The sequence below is a fragment of the Oncorhynchus kisutch genome, linkage group LG2, assembly GCF_002021735.2.
Source record: "Oncorhynchus kisutch isolate 150728-3 linkage group LG2, Okis_V2, whole genome shotgun sequence".
Taxonomy (NCBI): Eukaryota; Metazoa; Chordata; class Actinopteri; order Salmoniformes; family Salmonidae; genus Oncorhynchus; species Oncorhynchus kisutch.
Genome location: NC_034175.2, coordinates 66065592 through 66087927, shown reverse-complemented (window position 1 = coordinate 66087927; position 22336 = coordinate 66065592). Strand labels below are relative to the sequence as shown.

At 46.1% G+C, this 22336-nt stretch overlaps 1 protein-coding gene across 4 annotated transcripts in view; it reads right to left on the bottom strand.

Moving 5' to 3' along the window:
* il1rapl1a (interleukin 1 receptor accessory protein-like 1a) overlaps positions 1 to 22336 on the bottom strand; it is a 460647-nt gene that overhangs the window by 19225 nt on the left and 419086 nt on the right. For all 4 annotated transcript variants that reach the window (XM_031800049.1, XM_031800051.1, XM_031800050.1 and 1 more), the window contains exon 7: positions 14819 to 14954. In XM_031800049.1, the coding sequence (XP_031655909.1) occupies positions 14819 to 14954 (136 nt within the window). The remainder of the gene's footprint in view (positions 1 to 14818; positions 14955 to 22336) is intronic.

Below are 22336 nucleotides of genomic sequence, written 5' to 3'. Positions count from 1 at the left end.
TTAGAGAGACAGTCAGTCTCAAGGTTAGAGAGACAGTCAATCTCGAGGTTAGAGAGACCAGCCAGTAACCGGATAGTTGCCTTTTTCAATCCCAGGGCTGACATGGAAAAACATTGGTTGGGTGATTGACTCGGTTTGCTGTGTCTTGAATGAGATGAGGACTGCAGAGCCTACAGGAAGTATTGAGTTTGCAATGTGCTGTAACCACAGGCTGGGTGATAAAACATCAAATTAATGTGTTACTGTACAGGAGTAGATTTACTGTGAAGCACTGGAAGTACAGGAATGCTATGTTATTCACCATAAGTCAAAAAAAGTATCTATGACCTGTAAATATATTCAACATAGCTCACAAATAAAACTACCATTTGAACAAATGTAGAAGGATGTGAGGAAATGTTTTGAAATCCCTAACATTTACAACTGCGGAATGAGCATTCAAAAATATATTGTGGATCTGTGTTCTGTGTTTACAGAATTTCTAGACTTTTTCTGCATGTTGATGTATTACAATCCACAAATGTGACTTTAGATGAGAGTCTGCTGTCTCCATTCACTGGGATAATCTGTGTCATGTGACACGCAGAGTGATGACTTCGCGGCTGTGTCCTTGGGAGAACGCTTTCTAGCTAGAAGAAGAATGAATAACTTCATGAAATGTGTATTTATTCAACAATTCATGTTATGATGTTCAACAAATTACTTTCATATGAATGTTAAATTCGACCTTTGGGGAATGCAACCCCAAGTGTGTGCTTTCGACATCAGCCCACTAGCCATGCTAGCTAACTAGCTAGCGTTGGAATCTACCAATAGCTAGCAGGCGATCTCATCAGCTGTGTAGACTAACAACCAGAGTTAAACTTACTAGGTAATTGTTCATTCAGAAATGTGTCAATTATGAAGAACCGCTCAGTTTTAAAACCCTTAATTGGTGATCTGGCTAGTAAGCTAATGAGAAATGTTTCAATCAATTCTTTCAGGGAAATTGATTATTTGACAGGACACGTCACTCTCTCAACTGGTGTGGTGGTAAGAAATTGCAACATTAACGTAAACTCACCCCATTCCGTACAAATGTGCGCAACTGCAACATTCAAACAAGGCTACAAAGAAAACTAATGGGACTGTAGCGACTGTGTTGACTTCAAAATCGGGGGTGTGAACTAGGTTTCTATTCAAGCGTTGATCGACATGGTAATGGCTCTATAGTATTGGAGAAAAGTTTTTTTAATTCTTTAAACCTCCGTTACATCGTGGCGTGGCGTAACGTACAGCACGCATAAAACAATTACAATCTTTCTCCACCAGGTGTAGCACTTCTCTCATCCTTTAAAAACAAGAAATGGACAGTGATGGGGGTGAGGGGGGATACCTAGTTATTTTTTTGCGTCATCATTGCATGCGATCATCATTCTCAAAGCCACTGTTTACTTCTAAGATCACTAACACTGCCCTAAAAGGGAACAAGGTGATAAGTTGGACAGATCGATTGAATTATGCAGAAAAGGGCAGTGTTTAGGTCATGTAATTGATTCTGTTGGATAGGGGAGAAATTGTGCTTTACAATGGTATTGACATTACAGTTGATCTGGAAGTATTACGTTTTTGGGGCGCTAAAATAAGGGCAATTGTACAGAACCAAGGCGATGTACGCGTTTACGTTATCTGATTAAAAACAAAAGAAATTCAGGTGACAAGATCGCCTTACGTTAGCTAGCTTGGCAAGTGGGCGAAAGCACACACTCGGGGTTGCATGCCCCAATGGTCAAATTTAGCATTCGTATGAAAGTCATTAATTAAAATATTAACATAATTTTATAAATAAATAAACGTTAAACTCACATTTCATGAACTTCTTGTCATGCCGCTCGATGTCACCGGTCTACCAACTGCCGGTTCTGGCAACCATGATTACGCTCACCTGCTTCCCATCATAACGCACACCTGGACATCATCATTTCCTTGATTATACCCCTTTATTTATCCCTCAGTAGACATCAGTCACTAGATAGTATTGTTTTCTCTCACATTCTGTACACTTCTCATGTTTTGTTCATCTGCATTTATTCATTATTATGCTCAACTTCTGCACCTGCTTCCTGCCACCCGGCGCACACGTTACACTACTTCTAGCTAAAAAGCGTTCTACCAAGGACACAGCCATGATGTCATCACTCTGATGTCATCACACAAAGATGATCTCAGTGAATGGAGACAGCCGACTCTCATCTGAAGCCACATTTGTGGATTGTAATACATCAACAGGCGAAAAACAGTTCTAGAAATTCTGTAAACACAGAATATACATCCACAAGCACTTTTTGAATGCGCAAATGCATATTCCACAGTTGTAAATGTTAGGGATTTCTGAACATTTGTTATAATTGCAGTTTTATTTGTGAGCTATATTGAATCTATTTTCAGATCATAGATTTATCTGTGATTTATGGTTTAATTTGTGAAATATTTTAAGATATTTACAGATTATGGTTTTATTTACAAAATATTTTAAGATATTCACAGTTCATTTGTTGAATATATGCACGGATTGTTAGTTATGATGAATATACACACGGATCGTGGTAGACACATTTACAGAATAAAGAAACTAATCTCATGCCATATGTTTCTTCCTGGGAGGAAAAAAAATAATAATGATATCGGGAAGATAATGTTTTTATAGCAGCTGCCATGGAAACTGAGCGGAAGGAGAGAAAGTAATATTCCATAAAGTAAACGAGTGTCCCCTGCTGAGTTGTTGTAGGCTGGCGGAGGAGAGAAGGGAGTCATGATGCTCCCTCGTTCTTCACATACAACTACTTAGCCTACTTTTAAAGCACCCTCAGCACAGAGAAACGCACGAGGGAAAGAGGGAGAGAGAGTGAAAGAGTGTTTGAGAGAGTGTGTTTGCGTGTGAGAGAAAGAGAGTGTGTGTGTGTGTGTGTGTGTGTGTGGTGTGTATGTGTGTGTGTGTGAAACTGTGTCTGTATGTGCATTAATGTGTAGCCTATGTACTACAAGTGAGCACTGGGGAGAAAGAGATAGGGAGATAGGGAGAGGGAGATAATAAAACAGCATCTGGAGAGGGTAAGCTGATCCTAGATCTGTGCTCAATGGGCAACTTCTACCCAGACCAAACAGGCCAAGGGAATGTGAATGGAAGTTAGATGGGGATCTAATGGGACTGGACTTGCTGTGGCTGATTGTATCTTAACACCTGGATGAGGCAAACATCAACAAGAGATTTTAATTACGACTCTGTTGGGGTTCTAGTCTAGACTCTCTGTCTTGTGTGTGACAATGATCACAGGAGCTGGCAAGACAGCACAAACAGATCTGGTTCAGGCTAGCTGGAGTAAAATCTCCTCCTGAACAAAATGCACTATTCTTCCAACAGCTCCTCACTTCCTCATTAGTAAAGCCAGTGAATGCGGATTCTGCTCATTTAACTGATCAACTAAAAATGTATTCATTACCTTTATTTCATCCAAAGCCCACCTGAGAACCCGGTATGAACAGAAGTAAACGACCTCAATACCCCATCGATAATTCTGAGGCAGATTGGTTGGGCAAATGTTTTAATCTCACACATACACACGCACACACACAGCCCCGTTGCTAATGCCCAACTATGCATGCTATGAAAACAACAATAGCCCTGTTGCCATCTGCGATGCAAATGAGAATTTATGGACATACGTTTTAATAGAAATGGAACTAGTCAGAATCAATAGGTTGGGTTGTTTAAATATAACCCTGGTGGGTTCCCTGGGTTCTATGGGCTGAGGTTGCTGATGCATTAGTAATGGACAGGCCAGGAGAGTGTGGGTGGGAGGCGAAACCTTGGTAACAGATCCACATCCCTGTAGCAGTGGAATGGAAGATACTTTGGCTGCATGGCTGAAGCATAATTACATGTTATAATTTTACATTTATTTGGTCATGTTTACAAGTTGCTAACCATTTGGGAAGTCTCTCTCTCTCTCTTTTAAGGGCTTTAATTGGCATGGGAAATGTTTGTTTACATTGCCAAAGCAAGTGAAATAGATCAAAAGTTAAATAAAGAATTAAAAATTAACAGTAAACATTACAAAAGTTTCAAAACAATAAAGAAATTTCAAATATTATTATGTCTATATACAGCGTTGTAATGATGTGCAAATAGCTCAAGTACGAAAGGGAAAATAAATATAAACATAAATATTGTTTGTATTTACAATGGTGTTTGTTCTTAACTGGTTGCCCTTTTCTTGTGGAAACAGGTCACAAATCTTGCTGCTGTGATGGCACAATGTGGTATTTCACCAAATAGCTATGGGAGTTTATCAAAATTGGATTTGTTTTCAAATTCTTTGTGGGTTTGTGTAATTTGAGGGAAATATATATATCTCTCTCTCTCTCTCTCCATCCTGCTCTCTTGTTTAACTTTTCCCCAAATCCTAACCCCTTCTAACTTTTAAACCTCTCCATCTTCTACATTGTGTACATCTTCTCATCCCCCCTCTCGTCCTATCCCTCCCTTGGCTACTCCCTTTCTGTTTGATAGTAATGAGTGTGTCCATCCCATTAAGGGTGTGTGGAGTGATCAGGGGAGTAAAGTCTGGGCTGTGAGAGGATCAGAGCAGGCCTGGGGTAAAGGCTGCATGGACAATAAAGAATACATGATCAAATACATTATTGATCCACAGAATGAAATATCTGGCTGCATTATTAAAGAGATATAGCCCTTCAGTTGAGGAGAGAGAGAATCATAGAGAAAGAGACGGACAGAGAAAGAAACGGGGGAGAGAGAGGGAGAGGAAGATTGCTAACCTTAAAACTGAGCTCTGTACCTGATTCTACCCACAAAACCAAAACACAAGCCCTCCCTCCCTCCCCTAGTCCATCTGCATTCCTCTACATTCAGTGAGGGAAAGGGTAGTGACGGTAGTGAGGTAGAGTAGTGACGATAGTGAGGGAAAGGGTAGTGAGGTAGAGGGTAGTGATGATAGTGAGGGAGAGGGTAGAGACGGTAGTGAGGAAGAGAGTAGTGACGATAGTGAGGGAGAGGGTAGTGATGATAGTGAGGGAGAGGGTAGTGACGGTAGTGAGGGAGAGGGTAGTGACGATAGTGAGGGAGAGCGTAGTGAGGTAGAGAGTTGTGTCGGTAGTGAGGTAGATGGTAGTGTCGGTAGTGAGGGTAGAAGGTAGTGACGATAGTGAGGGAGAGGGTAGTGTCGGTAGTGAGGGTAGTGAGGTAGAGGATAGTGAGGGTAGTGAGGGAGAGGGTAGTGACGATAGTGAGGGAGAGGGTAGTGAGGTAGAGGGTAGTGATGATAGTGAGGGAGAGGGTAGAGAGGGTCGTGAGGTAGAGGGTAGTGAATATAGTGAGGAAGAGGGTAGTGTCGGTAGTGAGGTAGAGGGTAGTGACGATAGTGAGGGGGAAGGTAGAGACGGTAGTGAGGTAGAGAGTAGTGACGATAGTGAGGGAGAGGGTAGTGGGGAGAGGGTGGTGACGATAGTGAGGGAGAGGGTAGTGAGGTAGAGGGTTGTGTCGGTAGTGAGGTAGATGGTAGTGTCGGTAGTGAGGTAGAAGGTAGTGACGATAGTGAGGGAGAGGGTAGTGTCGGTAGTGAGGCAGAGGGTAGTGAGGGAGAGGGTAGTGAGGTAGAGGGTAGTGACGATAGTGAGGGAGAGGGTAGAGAGGGTCGTGAGGTAGAGGGTAGTGAATATAGTGAGGAAGAGCGTAGTGTCAGTAGTGAGGTAGAGGGTAGTGACAATAGTGAGGGAGAGGGTAGTGTCGGTAGTGAGGTAGAGGGTAGTGACGATAGTGAGAGAGAGGGTAGTGAGGTAGAGGGTAGTGACGATAGTGAGGGAGAGGGTAGTGAGGTAGAGGGTAGTGATGATAGTGAGGGAGAGGGTAGTGAGGTAGAGGGTAGTGATGATATTGAGGGAGAAGGTAGTGAGGTAGAGGCTAGTGATGATAGTGAGGGAGAGGGTAGTGAGGTAGAGGGTAGTGATGATTGTGAGGGAGAGGGTAGTGAGGTAGAGTGTAATGTCGGTAGTGAGGTAGAGGGTAGCGATGATAGTGAGGGAGAGGGTAGTACGAAAGTGAGGGAGAGGGTAGTGAGGTAGAGGGTCGTGTCGGTAGTGAGGTAGAGGGTAGTGACGAAAGTGAGGGAGAGGGTAGTGAGGAAGAGGGTAGTGACGATAGTGAGGAAGAGGGTAGTGTCGGTAGTGAGGTAGAGGGTAGTGACGATAGTGAGGGAATGGATAGTGACGGTAGTGAGTTAGAGGGTAGTGAGGGAGAGGGTAGTGACGGTAGTAAGGTAGAGGGTAGTGACGGTAGTGAGGGAGAGGGTAGTGACGGTAGTGAGGTAGTGGGTAATGAGGTAGAGGGTAATGGTGGTAGTGAGGGAAAGGGTATTGAGGTAGAGGGTAATGGTGGTAGTGAGGGAAGGGTATTGAGGGAGAGGGTAGTGACGGTAGTGAGGGAGAGGGTAGTGAGGGAGAGGGTAGTGACGGTAGTGAGGGAGAGGGTAGTGACGGTAGTGAGGGAGAGGGTAGTGACAGTAGTGGGGTACTGGGTAGTGAGGTAGAGGGTAGTGGTGGTAGTGTCACACTCTGACCATTATTTGCGTTGTTTGTTTCTATGTTTTGTTTGGTCAGGGTGTGATATGAGTGGGGCATTCTATGTTGCATGTCTAGTTAGTCTGTTTCTATGTGTTTGGCCTGATATGGTGAGGGAGAGGGTAGTGACGGTAGTGAGGTAGAGGGTAGAGGTAGAGGGTAGTGACGGTAGTGAGGTAGAGGGTAGTGACGGTAGTGAGGGAGAGGGTAGTGAGGTAGTGAGGGAGAGGGTAGTGTCGGTAGTGAGGGAGAGGGTAGTGATGGTAGTGAGGGAGAGGGTAGTGACAGTAGTGAGGTAGTGGCTAATGAGGTAGAGGATAATGGTGGTAGTGAGGGAAGGGTATTGAGGGAGAGGGTAGTGTCGGTAGGGAGGTAGAGGGTAGTGACGATAGTGAGGGAATGGATAGTGATGGTAGTGAAGTAGAGGGTAGTGACGGTAGTGAGGTAGAGGGTAGTGACGGTAGTGAGGTAGAGGGTAGTGATGATAGTGAGGTAGAGGTTAGTGACGGTAGTGAGGTAGAGGGTAGTGACGGTATAGAGGGAGAGGGTAGTGTTGGTAGTGAGGTAGAGGGTAGTGACGATAGTGAGGGAATGGATAGTGATGGTAGTGAAGTAGAGGGTAGTGACGGTAGTGAGGTAGAGGGTAGTGACGGTAGTGAGGTAGAGGGCAGTAACGGTAGTGAGGGAGAGGGTAGTGAGGTAGTGAGGGAGAGGGTAGTGTCGGTAGTGATGGAGAGGGTAGTGACGGTAGTGAGGGAGAGGGTAGTGAGGGAGAGGGTAGTGAGGGAGAGGCTAGTGACGGTAGTGCGGGAGAGGGTAGTGACAGTAGTGAGGTAGTGGGTAATGAGGTAGAGGGTAATGGTGGTAGTGAGGGAAAGGGTATTGAGGGAGAGGGTAGTGACGGTAGTGAGGGAGAGGGTAGTGACAGTAGTGGGGTACTGGGTAGTGAGGTAGAGGGTAGTGGTGGTAGTGTCACACTCTGACCATTATTTGCGTTGTTTGTTTCTATGTTTTGTTTGGTCAGGGTGTGATATGAGTGGGCATTCTATGTTGCATGTCTAGTTAGTCTGTTTCTATGTGTTTTGGCCTGATATGGTTCTCAATCAGTGGCAGGTGTTTGTCGTTGTCTCTGATTGGGAACCATATTTAGGTAGCCTGTTTGTATTGTGGTTCGTGGGTTATTGTCTATGTTACATACATACATACAGACACCAGATAGACTGGTGTGCTAAAGAGGTGTGATAGTAATAGTAGGAGCAACAGAACAGACTGGGTTTACCTGCCTGTCTGTCTGCATACCTGTCTGTCTGCATTCCTGCCTGCCTGCATTCCTGCCTGCATACCTGCCTGCCTGCTTACCTGCCTGTCTGTCTGCCTGCATTCCTGCCTGCGTGGGCTTGCAAAGGGAATAATTAGCAGCTAGATATGACAGTTTAGAGAACAGCTCCAGTGACGTGTTCAGAGACAGTTTAGAGAATAGCTCCAGTGACGTGTTGAGACAGTTGAGAGAACAGCTCCAGTGATGTGTTCAGAGACAGTTTAGAGAATAGCTCCAGTGACGTGTTGAGACAGTTGAGAGAATAGCTCCAGTGACATGTTCAGAGACAGTTTATAGAATAGCTCCAGTGTCGTGTCCAGAGACAGTTTAGAGAATAGCTCAAGTGACATGTCCAGAGACAGTTTAGAGAATAGCTCCAGTGACTTGTCCAGAGACAGTTTAGAGAATAGCTCAAGTGACATGTCCAGAGACAGTTTAGAGAATAGCTCCAGTGACTTGTCCAGAGACAGTTTAGAGAATAGCTCCAGTGACGTGTTCAGAGACAGTTTAGAGAATAGCTCCAGTGTCGTGTTCAGAGACAGTTTAGAGAATAGCTCCAGTGTCGTGTCCAGAGACAGTTTAGAGAATAGCTCCAGTGTCGTGTCCAGAGACAGTTTAGAGAATAGCTCCAGTGTCGTGTCCAGAGACAGTTTAGAGAATAGCTCCAGTGTCGTGTTCAGAGACAGTTTAGAGAATAGCTCCAGTGTAGTGTTGAGACAGTTTAGAGAATAGCTCCAGTGTCGTGTCCAGAGACAGTTTAGAGAATAGCTCCAGTGTCGTGTCCAGAGACAGTTTAGAGAATAGCTCCAGTGTCGTGTCCAGAGACAGTTTAGAGAATAGCTCCAGTGTCGTGTCCAGAGACAGTTTAGAGAATAGCTCCAGTGTCGTGTCCAGAGACAGTTTAGAGAACAGCTCCAGTGTCGTGTTCAGAGACAGTTTAGAGAATAGCTCCAGTGTCGTGTCCAGAGACAGTTTAGAGAATAGCTCCAGTGTCGTGTCCAGAGACAGTTTAGAGAATAGCTCCAGTGTCGTGTCCAGAGACAGTTTAGAGAACAGCTCCAGTGTAGTGTTGAGACAGTTTAGAGAATAGCTCCAGTGTCGTGTCCAGAGACAGTTTAGAGAATAGCTCCAGTGTCGTGTTCAGAGACAGTTTAGAGAATAGCTCCAGTGTCGTGTCCAGAGACAGTTTAGAGAATAGCTCCAGTGTCGTGTTGAGACAGTTTAGAGAATAGCTCCAGTGTCGTGTCCAGAGACAGTTTAGAGAATAGCTCCAGTGTCGTGTCCAGAGACAGTTTAGAGAATAGCTCCAGTGTCGTGTCCAGAGACAGTTTAGAGAATAGCTCCAGTGTCGTGTCCAGAGACAGTTTAGAGAACAGCTCCAGTGTCGTGTTCAGAGACAGTTTAGAGAATAGCTCCAGTGTCGTGTCCAGAGACAGTTTAGAGAATAGCTCCAGTGTCGTGTCCAGAGACAGTTTAGAGAATAGCTCCAGTGTCGTGTCCAGAGACAGTTTAGAGAACAGCTCCAGTGTAGTGTTGAGACAGTTTAGAGAATAGCTCCAGTGTCGTGTCCAGAGACAGTTTAGAGAATAGCTCCAGTGTCGTGTCCAGAGACAGTTTAGAGAATAGCTCCAGTGTCGTGTCCAGAGACAGTTTAGAGAATAGCTCCAGTGTCGTGTCCAGAGACAGTTTAGAGAATAGCTCCAGTGTCGTGTCCAGAGACAGTTTAGAGAATAGCTCCAGTGTCGTGTTCAGAGACAGTTTAGAGAACAGCTCCAGTGTCGTGTCCAGAGACAGTTTAGAGAATAGCTCCAGTGTCGTGTCCAGAGACAGTTTAGAGAATAGCTCCAGTGTCGTGTCCAGAGACAGTTTAGAGAATAGCTCCAGTGTCGTGTTCAGAGACAGTTTAGAGAATAGCTCCAGTGTCGTGTCCAGAGACAGTTTAGAGAATAGCTCCAGTGTCGTGTCCAGAGACAGTTTAGAGAATAGCTCCAGTGTCGTGTCCAGAGACAGTTTAGAGAATAGCTCCAGTGTCGTGTCCAGAGACAGTTTAGAGAATAGCTCCAGTGTCGTGTTCAGAGACAGTTTAGAGAACAGCTCCAGTGTCGTGTCCAGAGACAGTTTAGAGAATAGCTCCAGTGTCGTGTCCAGAGACAGTTTAGAGAATAGCTCCAGTGTCGTGTCCAGAGACAGTTTAGAGAATAGCTCCAGTGTCGTGTCCAGAGACAGTTTAGAGAATAGCTCCAGTGTCGTGTCCAGAGACAGTTTAGAGAATAGCTCCAGTGTCGTGTCCAGAGACAGTTTAGAGAATAGCTCCAGTGTCGTGTTCAGAGACAGTTTAGAGAACAGCTCCAGTGTCGTGTCCAGAGACAGTTTAGAGAATAGCTCCAGTGTCGTGTCCAGAGACAGTTTAGAGAATAGCTCCAGTGTCGTGTCCAGAGACAGTTTAGAGAATAGCTCCAGTGTCGTGTTCAGAGACAGTTTAGAGAATAGCTCCAGTGTCGTGTCCAGAGACAGTTTAGAGAATAGCTCCAGTGTCGTGTCCAGAGACAGTTTAGAGAATAGCTCCAGTGTCGTGTCCAGAGACAGTTTAGAGAATAGCTCCAGTGTCGTGTCCAGAGACAGTTTAGAGAATAGCTCCAGTGTCGTGTTCAGAGACAGTTTAGAGAACAGCTCCAGTGTCGTGTCCAGAGACAGTTTAGAGAATAGCTCCAGTGTCGTGTCCAGAGACAGTTTAGAGAATAGCTCCAGTGTCGTGTCCAGAGACAGTTTAGAGAATAGCTCCAGTGTCGTGTCCAGAGACAGTTTAGAGAATAGCTCCAGTGTCGTGTCCAGAGACAGTTTAGAGAACAGCTCCAGTGTCGTGTTCAGAGACAGTTTAGAGAATAGCTCCAGTGTCGTGTCCAGAGACAGTTTAGAGAATAGCTCCAGTGTCGTGTCCAGAGACAGTTTAGAGAATAGCTCCAGTGTCGTGTCCAAAGACAGTTTAGAGAATAGCTCCAGTGTCGTGTCCAGAGACAGTTTAGAGAATAGCTCCAGTGTCGTGTCCAGAGACAGTTTAGAGAATAGCTCCAGTGTCGTGTCCAGAGACAGTTTAGAGAACAGCTCCAGTGTCGTGTCCAGAGACAGTTTAGAGAATAGCTCCAGTGTCGTGTCCAGAGACAGTTTAGAGAATAGCTCCAGTGTCGTGTCCAGAGACAGTTTAGAGAATAGCTCCAGTGTCGTGTTCAGAGACAGTTTAGAGAATAGCTCCAGTGTCGTGTTCAGAGACAGTTTAGAGAATAGCTCCAGTGTCGTGTCCAGAGACAGTTTAGAGAACAGCTCCAGTGTCGTGTCCAGAGACAGTTTAGAGAACAGCTCCAGTGTCGTGTCCAGAGACAGTTTAGAGAATAGCTCCAGTGTCGTGTCCAGAGACAGTTTAGAGAATAGCTCCAGTGTCGTGTTCAGAGACAGTTTAGAGAATAGCTCCAGTGTCGTGTTGAGACAGTTTAGAGAATAGCTCCAGTGTCGTGTCCAGAGACAGTTTAGAGAATAGCTCCAGTGTCGTGTCCAGAGACAGTTTAGAGAATAGCTCCAGTGTCGTGTCCAGAGACAGTTTAGAGAATAGCTCCAGTGTCGTGTCCAGAGACAGTTTAGAGAATAGCTCCAGTGTCGTGTTCAGAGACAGTTTAGAGAATAGCTCCAGTGTCGTGTTGAGACAGTTTAGAGAATAGCTCCAGTGTCGTGTCCAGAGACAGTTTAGAGAATAGCTCCAGTGTCGTGTCCAGAGACAGTTTAGAGAATAGCTCCAGTGTCGTGTCCAGAGACAGTTTAGAGAACAGCTCCAGTGTCGTGTCCAGAGACAGTTTAGAGAATAGCTCCAGTGTCGTGTCCAGAGACAGTTTAGAGAATAGCTCCAGTGTCGTGTCCAGAGACAGTTTAGAGAATAGCTCCAGTGTCGTGTTCAGAGACAGTTTAGAGAATAGCTCCAGTGTCGTGTTGAGACAGTTTAGAGAATAGCTCCAGTGTCGTGTCCAGAGACAGTTTAGAGAATAGCTCCAGTGTCGTGTCCAGAGACAGTTTAGAGAATAGCTCCAGTGTCGTGTCCAGAGACAGTTTAGAGAATAGCTCCAGTGTCGTGTCCAGAGACAGTTTAGAGAATAGCTCCAGTGTCGTGTTCAGAGACAGTTTAGAGAATAGCTCCAGTGTCGTGTTGAGACAGTTTAGAGAATAGCTCCAGTGTCGTGTCCAGAGACAGTTTAGAGAATAGCTCCAGTGTCGTGTCCAGAGACAGTTTAGAGAATAGCTCCAGTGTCGTGTCCAGAGACAGTTTAGAGAACAGCTCCAGTGTCGTGTCCAGAGACAGTTTAGAGAATAGCTCCAGTGTCGTGTCCAGAGACAGTTTAGAGAATAGCTCCAGTGTCGTGTCCAGAGACAGTTTAGAGAACAGCTCCAGTGTCGTGTCCAGAGACAGTTTAGAGAATAGCTCCAGTGTCGTGTCCAGAGACAGTTTAGAGAATAGCTCCAGTGTCGTGTCCAGAGACAGTTTAGAGAATAGCTCCAGTGTCGTGTCCAGAGACAGTTTAGAGAATAGCTCCAGTGTCGTGTTCAGAGACAGTTTAGAGAATAGCTCCAGTGTCGTGTTGAGACAGTTTAGAGAATAGCTCCAGTGTCGTGTCCAGAGACAGTTTAGAGAATAGCTCCAGTGTCGTGTCCAGAGACAGTTTAGAGAATAGCTCCAGTGTCGTGTCCAGAGACAGTTTAGAGAACAGCTCCAGTGTCGTGTCCAGAGACAGTTTAGAGAATAGCTCCAGTGTCGTGTCCAGAGACAGTTTAGAGAATAGCTCCAGTGTCGTGTCCAGAGACAGTTTAGAGAACAGCTCCAGTGTCGTGTCCAGAGACAGTTTAGAGAATAGCTCCAGTGTCGTGTCCAGAGACAGTTTAGAGAATAGCTCCAGTGTCGTGTCCAGAGACAGTTTAGAGAACAGCTCCAGTGTCGTGTCCAGAGACAGTTTAGAGAATAGCTCCAGTGTCGTGTCCAGAGACAGTTTAGAGAATAGCTCCAGTGTCGTGTCCAGAGACAGTTTAGAGAATAGCTCCAGTGTCGTGTCCAGAGACAGTTTAGAGAATAGCTCCAGTGTCGTGTCCAGAGACAGTTTAGAGAATAGCTCCAGTGTCGTGTCCAGAGACAGTTTAGAGAATAGCTCCAGTGTCGTGTCCAGAGACAGTTTAGAGAATAGCTCCAGTGTCGTGTCCAGAGACAGTTTAGAGAATAGCTCCAGTGTCGTGTCCAGAGACAGTTTAGAGAATAGCTCCAGTGTCGTGTCCAGAGACAGTTTAGAGAATAGCTCCAGTGTCGTGTTCAGAGACAGTTTAGAGAATAGCTCCAGTGTCGTGTTGAGACAGTTTAGAGAATAGCTCCAGTGTCGTGTCCAGAGACAGTTTAGAGAATAGCTCCAGTGTCGTGTCCAGAGACAGTTTAGAGAATAGCTCCAGTGTCGTGTCCAGAGACAGTTTAGAGAATAGCTCCAGTGTCGTGTCCAGAGACAGTTTAGGGAATAGCTCCAGTGACGTGTCCAGAGACAGTTTAGAGAATAGCTCCAGTGTCGTGTCCAGAGACAGTTTAGGGAATAGCTCCAGTGTCGTGTCCAGAGACAGTTTAGAGAATAGCTCCAGTGTCGTGTCCAGAGACAGTTTAGAGAATAGCTCCAGTGTCGTGTTCAGAGACAGTTTAGGGGGAGCATAACATTTTGAAATGTAATCAATGCAAGGTGGATTTTTTTCTTTATAATTATGATGGCTCAACACATGAAATGCTTCAGCTGAGGTTTGGTACATTTCCCTACTCAAATACATCAGAAATCATTCTAAAAGTCTTGTTACAGTGTTTGCATTCAAGGTTAGGATTTGATATAAGGGTATTAGTGTACAGCAGTAAATTCAGTTAAAGTTCCATCCAAAGTGTGAATCATACCGTGACCTTCTGGGGTCTCTAAACACGTTTTATGTGCTTTATAGTAAAGACCTGGAATTGAACTGTACAAATGTATGACCTTTTAATGTGTCATGAACACAACCAGTCATGATGTTTTCTTCTGATTGTCAAACAAATCACTTCAGAAAGTAGGTTAAGTATGTTACCTACAAGTTCGTCTACTCCAAAATAAATCCATCATGCAAACAGTGCACTGTGCACCCGCCATTCGAATGGAAAGGGACATCTATTACAAACACCATAACGTGTACACAGCAGGGTCTATTCATGGAAGGGAAGACAAAAGTGCAACAATAAAAAAAGAAACAAACGTATACAATTATTTCTCATTCATGTTTATCCGTGTTTCACGATTTTCCTTAAATTCACCAGAGAAAGCATCCGAGCGAAGCAAACACCGCCCCTCTGTCTTCGCACCTGTAGCCCATGTATGAGAAGCTGTCTGGCGGAAAATAATATTACATGTCTCCGGTGACTGATAAGTCTTGCTGTCTTGGTAAAAAATATCTATATATTCAGAGACGACCTATCAGATCTCAGAATCCCAAGGGGGGCCACTTGGGTGGCCAATAAGATTTCAGGGGTGTCGTGGGCCACCCCCTGGTCACGCCACTGAATAGCTCATCTAAGGCTTTGTACTTGAAGTATTACATCATAGTATGGTCTACTACAGTATCCAATGGAGTCTGGTGATGTAGTTGTGTGTTTCTGTGTGATGTATCTATTAATCAGTCCAGTTGAACTGTGTACTGTGTTAGTATAGATAGTATTGTCTACAGGATTCATATTTAATATTGACCACAATTCCATAGTTACAATGTATTCATCCTAATCGTATCAGAGTGACTATGATCACATATTAGGTCACATGGTTACTACATTAGAAGTGAGAGGAGTAAAACCACCATGTGTCTCACTTGATTTCGCTCTCTTCGACTCTCTCCTCATCCAGGTCCTCGATGAACTTCTCTCCCTTCATCCAATAGACGAGAGGACTGACCGCTGACCCGCTGTAGCCGAAGAATGCTCTACACGTCAGGTTCAGGGCACTTCCTGTGGAGACAGGAAATAGCACACTATTATTCTTCTCAATCCTTCAACACAGACATTAGTAGTCTGCTGTACGTAGAGAAATAGGAGATCTGGAATAGTTTTCTACACTAGTTAGCAGTAGAGAGAGCTAACCGGCACCTTCGGTTGCCTTGGGGTCGTATTGTGAATGGGATGAAGACATCAACACTTGAAGTCGTATCTATGGCTATATAGGTATGTAACAGCTAAACCTAGACACCCAAGACCTTACCTAGATGTTTCACTGTGTACAAATAGTACAAGTCACCGAGCAAACACTAAGTCACTGTCATACTGGTACAGTCCCCCTTGGCGCGTCGGAACAAACACTAAGTCACTGTCATACTGGTACAGTCCCCCTTGGCACGTCGTAACAAACACTAAGTCACTGTCATACTGGTACAGTCCCCCTTGGCGCGTCGGAACAAACACTAAGTCACTGTCATACTGGTACAGTCCCCCTTGGCGCGTCGGAACAAACACTAAGTCACTGTCATACTGGTACAGTCCCCCTTGGCGCGTCGGAACAAACACTAAGTCACTGTCATACTGGTACAGTCCCCCTTGGCGCGTCGGAACAAACACTAAGTCACTGTCATACTGGTACAGTCCCCCTTGGCGCGTCGGAACAAACACTAAGTCACTGTCATACTGGTACAGTCCCCCTTGGCGCGTCGGAACAAACACTAAGTCACTGTCATACTGGTACAGTCCCCCTTGGCGCGTCGGAACAAACACTAAGTCACTGTCATACTGGTACAGTCCCCCTTGGCACGTCGTAACAAACACTAAGTCACTGTCATACTGGTACAGTCCACCTTGGAGCGTCGGAACAAACACTAAGTCACTGTCATACTGGTACAGTCCACCTTGGCACGTCGGAACAAACAGATCACATTCTGATGAAATCTTGAGCATGTTCTTCATCATGTCTCTGTATTGTAAATCTTTACATGAATAGGAGACACAATGCTGGTCAAATAAATACCAGTCCTACACAACACAAGGGGGCACTGAAGAGCTTCCAAACGCTCAACTCCACCATCTGGGTGGGGAGAACGGAGAGTGTGGGTATGTGGTTTGACATAACTGTTATTTCTGTAAACAGCACATGAGATAGAAAACCTCAGTTCACTATTCTTCTATTGTTGGTTCTAGTTCAGGTCCTGTGTGTTTGAACACATTCTCATCCAATGTGCTTACTGCTCCAGACAACAGGGAGAAACCACACTTCAAAGAGAAAAACAAACATTTGACAAACAAATGATATCATTGTCTCCAAACAATGAAACAGTCACCATTGTCTGTGATGCTGTAGAACCATCAAACTCATCTCTGGACCTAGAAGCCAGTTCCACTGTGTTTTTTCATCTCTCCACTCTAATCATTTTACATTTTTGTCATTAAGCAGACACTTATCCAGAGTGACTTACAATAGTGGATGAATACGTCTTCGTACTCTTTTGTACTGGTCCCCCGTGGGAATCAACCCACAACCCTGGTGTTGCAAGCATCATGCTCTAGCAATTGAGCCACATGGGACCTAACCAGGGACTTGTTTAGACCTGGGACACCAGGTGGGTGCAATTCATTATCAGGTAGAACAGAAAACCAGCAGGCTCCAGCAGGGTAAGTGTTGAATTCCCCTGGTGTAGAATGTCTGTATATACTGCAGACACAGAGAAATTCCAAATGAACAGCTGCTTCCTAAATAGTAGAAAACAGCAGGAGAAACCCCATACCTATCATGTGTGCACCACTGACTACACACTGCACAGTGCATACTTCATTCATACTGCAGGGCTGAGAGCTCAGAGAAGCTTTTTTAATTCAATGCATGGAGCGCTTTCTCTCTCTCTCTCTCTCTCTCTCTCTCTCTCTCTCTCTCTCTCTCTCTCCACTCTGTATCCCTGTGTATTTGTGTTTCTCTGTGGGACCACTGCAGTAGCAGACGGTTAGGCTACTGACTGAGAAACCACATGCCTCCATGTAAACAACACATGTACTGTATGTATGGATAGATGTATGGGAGCAGCTCATCAGTGTCTCTGGAGATAAACTGTTGTGCCTGGCTCGGGGCAAACTGCTGTGTGTTTGGAGAGAGAGAGAGAGAGAGGGGGGGGGGGGTGAGAGAAGAGGGATTGAGATGGAAGGGTGAAGGGAGGGGCAGGTAGAGAGAAAGAGAGAGAGAAAAAGAAAGGTAAAGAGAGAGAGGAGTAGAGAAGAGGGGAGAGAGAGAGACTAATGCAGTATTATAAAAAGGTTATAGGTGTTACTGGGGACCTGAATGCAATGCTAATTCTGCTTTTGTGTGTTGACTGTTTTCTTTGACTCTAGTGAGGCCTTGTTGCTTTGCACAGTGGGTCCTGTGCGTGGTGTTGCTCTTAGTATAGTGTTCATAACATACCGCCCACAGTAACTTCATACACATTCATTCCTTTTGGGTCCTGCCTAGAAAAAGCATTTTAAAGTGTAAGGTTTGGGCCCACGACAATGAAATGCTAGCCTTTCCTGTGAGGAGCAGTGTCTGACATTTCCAAAGTTCAACAGCCATTCAGTGGATGGTATTTGTTCTGAGTATAGGACACTGGGAACACAGCACACACTGTACCTATACAAACACACAGAAGCATTTAGAACACTGGCAGGAAGCCTTCTAGAATGTTAAAACATAAATATAGAACCCTGCTATTACTAATACTGTTGTCTATGGTTACAGCAGCATGGCCTACTGCATTATCTGATGGCAGTGGCAATGTCCAGAGACTAACACCAGAGAATGCTAACAGGGCCATACGCAAACTTCATCACCTTCAAAACCCCACACATTGTTGGTCAAGGTCATCGCTGAAGTTGTGGAACTGATCTGTGTCTGGTGCGTGTTCCATGCCGGTGTTTTAAACCAGAGATCAGTTTCAATCTGGTAATTTCATGCCTCCGTCCGTCCTGTGCTCCTGTAGGAAGTCTCCGCTGAGCTCTGGGGGAATCGCAGGAAATTGTCGGCAGCACCCCGTTGTGTCCTCCCTAATCCAGCCGTCACACCCCCTGGTTCCCACCCAGACCTCCATGCATGTGTGTGTGTAAGGTGGACACACACAGAGAAGCAGCCTGATAGTAGTCCCCAGAAACAGTGAGCCTCTCTCTCCTCGACTCTTTCTCTTTTATCACTGCATAACACAAAAGAAGAAAACAGCACACGAACACTTTGCTTTGACACTCTGGGAAAAGTACATGTACCCAAAGTGGTCTGTAGGACTCATCATGAGGGGACGCAGTTCCTCGTGGGTCTGCGGACCCACATCCCTCCCCCCTCCCTAAAACATTTTAGTTGCCCCCCTCTTGATAGTGGAGATACATTTTTTTTTACGTTTTAGATTTCCATTTAATGCAATTCTACACATTTTGCCATGGGACAGAGAGAAGATTTAGTAATTTTATAACTCATTTAATGCAATTCTACACATTTTGCCATGGGACAGAGAGAAGATTTAGTAATTTTATAACTCATTTAATGCAATTCTACACATTTTGCAGTTTTTTATATGATATCTGAGATAGACTGACTAACAAAATCACTGGAAGGCTATTCGACCATAATAACAAGTTTAGATAGTTGGCCAATAAATTAATTTAACAATCTAAAACAATGTTACCTGACCTGTCAGCAATTTTGTTTTTAGATTGCTAAATTGACTGACATAACAAGTGACTGATGTAACCGATGTGAAATGGCTAGCTAGTTAGCGGGTTGCGCGCTAATAGCGTTTCAATCGGTGACATCACTCGCTCTGAGACCTTGAAGTAGATGTTCCCTTGCTCTGCAAGGGCCACGGCTTTTGTGGAGAGATGGGTAACGATGCTTCGAGGGTGGCTGTTGTCGATGTGTGCAGAGGGTCCCTGGTTCGAGCCCAGATAGGATGAGGAGAGGGACGGAAGCAATACTGCTACACTGACATGCAAACACTGAAGATTTTACTGAGTTACAGTTCATATACTTCGGGCGGCAGGTAGCCTAGTGGTTAGAGCAGGTAGCCTAGTGGTTAGAGCAGGTAGCCTAGTGGTTAGAGCAGGTAGCCTAGTGGTTAGAGCAGGTAGCCTAGTGGTTAGAGCAGGTAGCCTAGTGGTTAGAGCAGGTAGCCTAGTGGTTAGAGGGGCGGCAGGTAGCCTAGTGGTTAGAGCAGGTAGCCTAGTGGTTAGAGCAGGTAGCCTAGTGGTTAGAGCAGGTAGCCTAGTGGTTAGAGCAGGTAGCCTAGTGGTTAGAGCAGGTAGCCTAGTGGTTAGAGCAGGTAGCCTAGTGGTTAGAGGGGCGGCAGGTAGCCTAGTGGTTAGAGCAGGTAGCCTAGTGGTTAGAGCAGGTAGCCTAGTGGTTAGAGCAGGTAGCCTAGTGGTTAGAGGGGCGGCAGGTAGCCTAGTGGTTAGAGCAGGTAGCCTAGTGGTTAGAGCAGGTAGCCTAGTGGTTAGAGCAGGTAGCCTAGTGGTTAGAGCAGGTAGCCTAGTGGTTAGAGCAGGTAGCCTAGTGGTTAGAGCAGGTAGCCTAGTGGTTAGAGCAGGTAGCCTAGTGGTTAGAGCAGGTAGCCTAGTGGTTAGAGCAGGTAGCCTAGTGGTTAGAGCAGGTAGCCTAGTGGTTAGAGGGGCGGCTAGGTTAGAGGCTAGCCTAGTTAGAGCAGGTAGCCTAGTGGTTAGAGCAGGTAGCCTAGTGGTTAGAGCAGGTAGCCTAGTGGTTAGAGGGGCGGCAGGTAGCCTAGTGGTTAGAGCAGGTAGCCTAGTGGTTAGAGCAGGTAGCCTAGTGGTTAGAGCAGGTAAGTGGTTAGAGCAGGTAGCCTAGTGGTTAGAGCAGGTAGCCTAGTGGTTAGAGCAGGTAGCCTAGTGGTTAGAGCAGGTAGCCTAGTGGTTAGAGGGGCGGCAGGTAGCCTAGTGGTTAGAGCAGGTAGCCTAGTGGTTAGAGCAGGTAGCCTAGTGGTTAGAGCAGGTAGCCTAGTGGTTAGAGCAGGTAGCCTAGTGGTTAGAGCAGGTAGCCTAGTGGTTAGAGCAGGTTAGCCTAGTGGTTAGAGCAGGTAGCCTAGTGGTTAGGGGGCGGCAGGTAGCCTAGTGGTTTAGAGCAGGTAGCCTAGTGGTTAGAGCAGGGTAGCCTAGTGGTTAGAGCAGGTAGCCTAGTGGTTAGAGGGGCGGCAGGTAGCCTAGTGGTTTAGAGCAGGTAGCCTAGTGGTTAGAGCAGGTAGCCTAGTTGTTAGAGCAGGTAGCCTAGTGGTTAGAGGGGCGGCAGGTAGCCTAGTTGTTAGAGCAGGTAGCCTAGTGGTTAGAGCAGGTAGCCTAGTGGTTAGAGCAGGTAGCCTAGTGGTTAGAGGGGCGGCAGGTAGCCTAGTGGTTAGAGCAGGTAGCCTAGTGGTTAGAGCAGGTAGCCTAGTGGTTAGAGCAGGTAGCCTAGTGGTTAGAGCAGGTAGCCTAGTGGTTAGAGCAGGTAGCCTAGTGGTTAGAGCAGGTAGCCTAGTGGTTAGAGGGGCGGCAGGTAGCCTAGTGGTTAGAGCAGGTAGCCTAGTGGTTAGAGCAGGTAGCCTAGTGGTTAGAGCAGGTAGCCTAGTGGTTAGAGCAGGTAGCCTAGTGGTTAGAGCAGGTAGCCTAGTGGTTAGAGCAGGTAGCCTAGTGGTTAGAGCAGGTAGCCTAGTGGTTAGAGCAGGTAGCTAGTGGTTAGAGGGCGGCAGGTAGCCTAGTGGTTAGAGCAGGTAGCCTAGTGGTTAGAGCAGGTAGCCTAGTGGTTAGAGCAGGGTAGCCTAGTGGTTAGAGGGGCGGCAGGTAGCCTAGTGGTTAGAGCAGGTAGCCTAGTGTTAGAGCAGGTAGCCTAGTGGTTAGAGCAGGTAGCCTAGTGGTTAGAGGGGCGGCAGGTAGCCTAGTGGTTTAGAGCAGGTAGCCTAGTGGTTAGAGCAGGTAGCCTAGTGGTTAGAGGCAGGTAACCTAGTGGTTAGAGCAGGTAGCCTAGTGGTTAGAGCAGGTAGCCTAGTGGTTAGAGCAGGTAGCCTAGTGGTTAGAGGGGCGGCAGGTAGCCTAGTGGTTAGAGCAGGTAGCCTAGTGGTTAGAGCAGGTAGCCTAGTGGTTAGAGCAGGTAGCCTAGTGGTTAGAGCAGGTAGCCTAGTGGTTAGAGCAGGTAGCCTAGTGGTTAGAGCAGGTAGCATAGTGGGTTAGAGGGGCATGTAGATAGTGTTAAGGCAGGTTAGCCTAGTGGTTAGAGCAGGTAGCCTAGTGGTAGAGCAGGTAGCCTAGTGGTTAGAGCAGGTAGCCTAGTGGTTAGAGCAGGTAGCCTAGTGGTTAGAGCAGGTAGCCTAGTGGTTAGAGCAGGTAGCCTAGTGGTTAGAGGCAGGTAGCCTAGTGTTAGAGCAGGTAGCCTAGTGGTTAGAGCAGGTAGCCTAGTGGTTAGAGGGGCGGCAGGTAGCCTAGTGGTTAGAGCAGGTAGCCTAGTGGTTAGAGCAGGTAGCCTAGTGGTTAGAGCAGGTAGCCTAGTGGTTAGAGCAGGTAGCCTAGTGGTTAGAGCAGGTAGCCTAGTGGTTAGAGCAGGTAGCCTAGTGGTTAGAGCAGGTAGCCTAGTGGTTAGAGGGGCGGCAGGTAGCCTAGTGGTTAGAGCAGGTAGCCTAGTGGTTAGAGCAGGTAGCCTAGTGGTTAGAGCAGGTAGCCTAGTGGTTAGAGGGGCGGCAGGTAGCCTAGTGGTTAGAGCAGGTAGCCTAGTGGTTAGAGCAGGTAGCCTAGTGGTTAGAGCAGGTAGCCTAGTGGTTAGAGCAGGTAGCCTAGTGGTTAGAGGGGCGGCAGGTAGCCTAGTGGTTAGAGCAGGTAGCCTAGTGGTTAGAGGGGCGGCAGGTAGCCTAGTGGTTAGAGCAGGTAGCCTAGTGGTTAGAGCAGGTAGCCTAGTGGTTAGAGCGTTGGGCCAGTAACTGAAAGGTTGCTGGATTGAATCCCCGGGCTGATGAGGTAAAAATCTGTCGTTCTGCCCCTGAACAAGGCAGTTAACCCACTGTTCCCCGGTAGGCTGTCATTGTAAATACGAATTTGTTCTTAACTGACTTGATATCATCACGGTATCTCTGTGCATTCAAATTGCCATTGATAAAATGCAATTGTGTCGGATGTGGAGGTCCTGGGCTGGCGTGGTTACATGTGTTCTGCGGTTGTGAGGCCGGTTGGACGTACTGCCAAATTCTCTAAAATGACATTGGAGGTGGCTTATGGTAGAGAAATTAACATGAAACTATCTGGCAGCATCTCTGTTGGACATTCCTGCAGTCATCATGACAATTGCACGCTCCCTGTTGTGTGACAAAACGGCACATTTTAGAGTGACATGTTATTGTCCCCAATACAATGTGCACCTTTGTAATGAT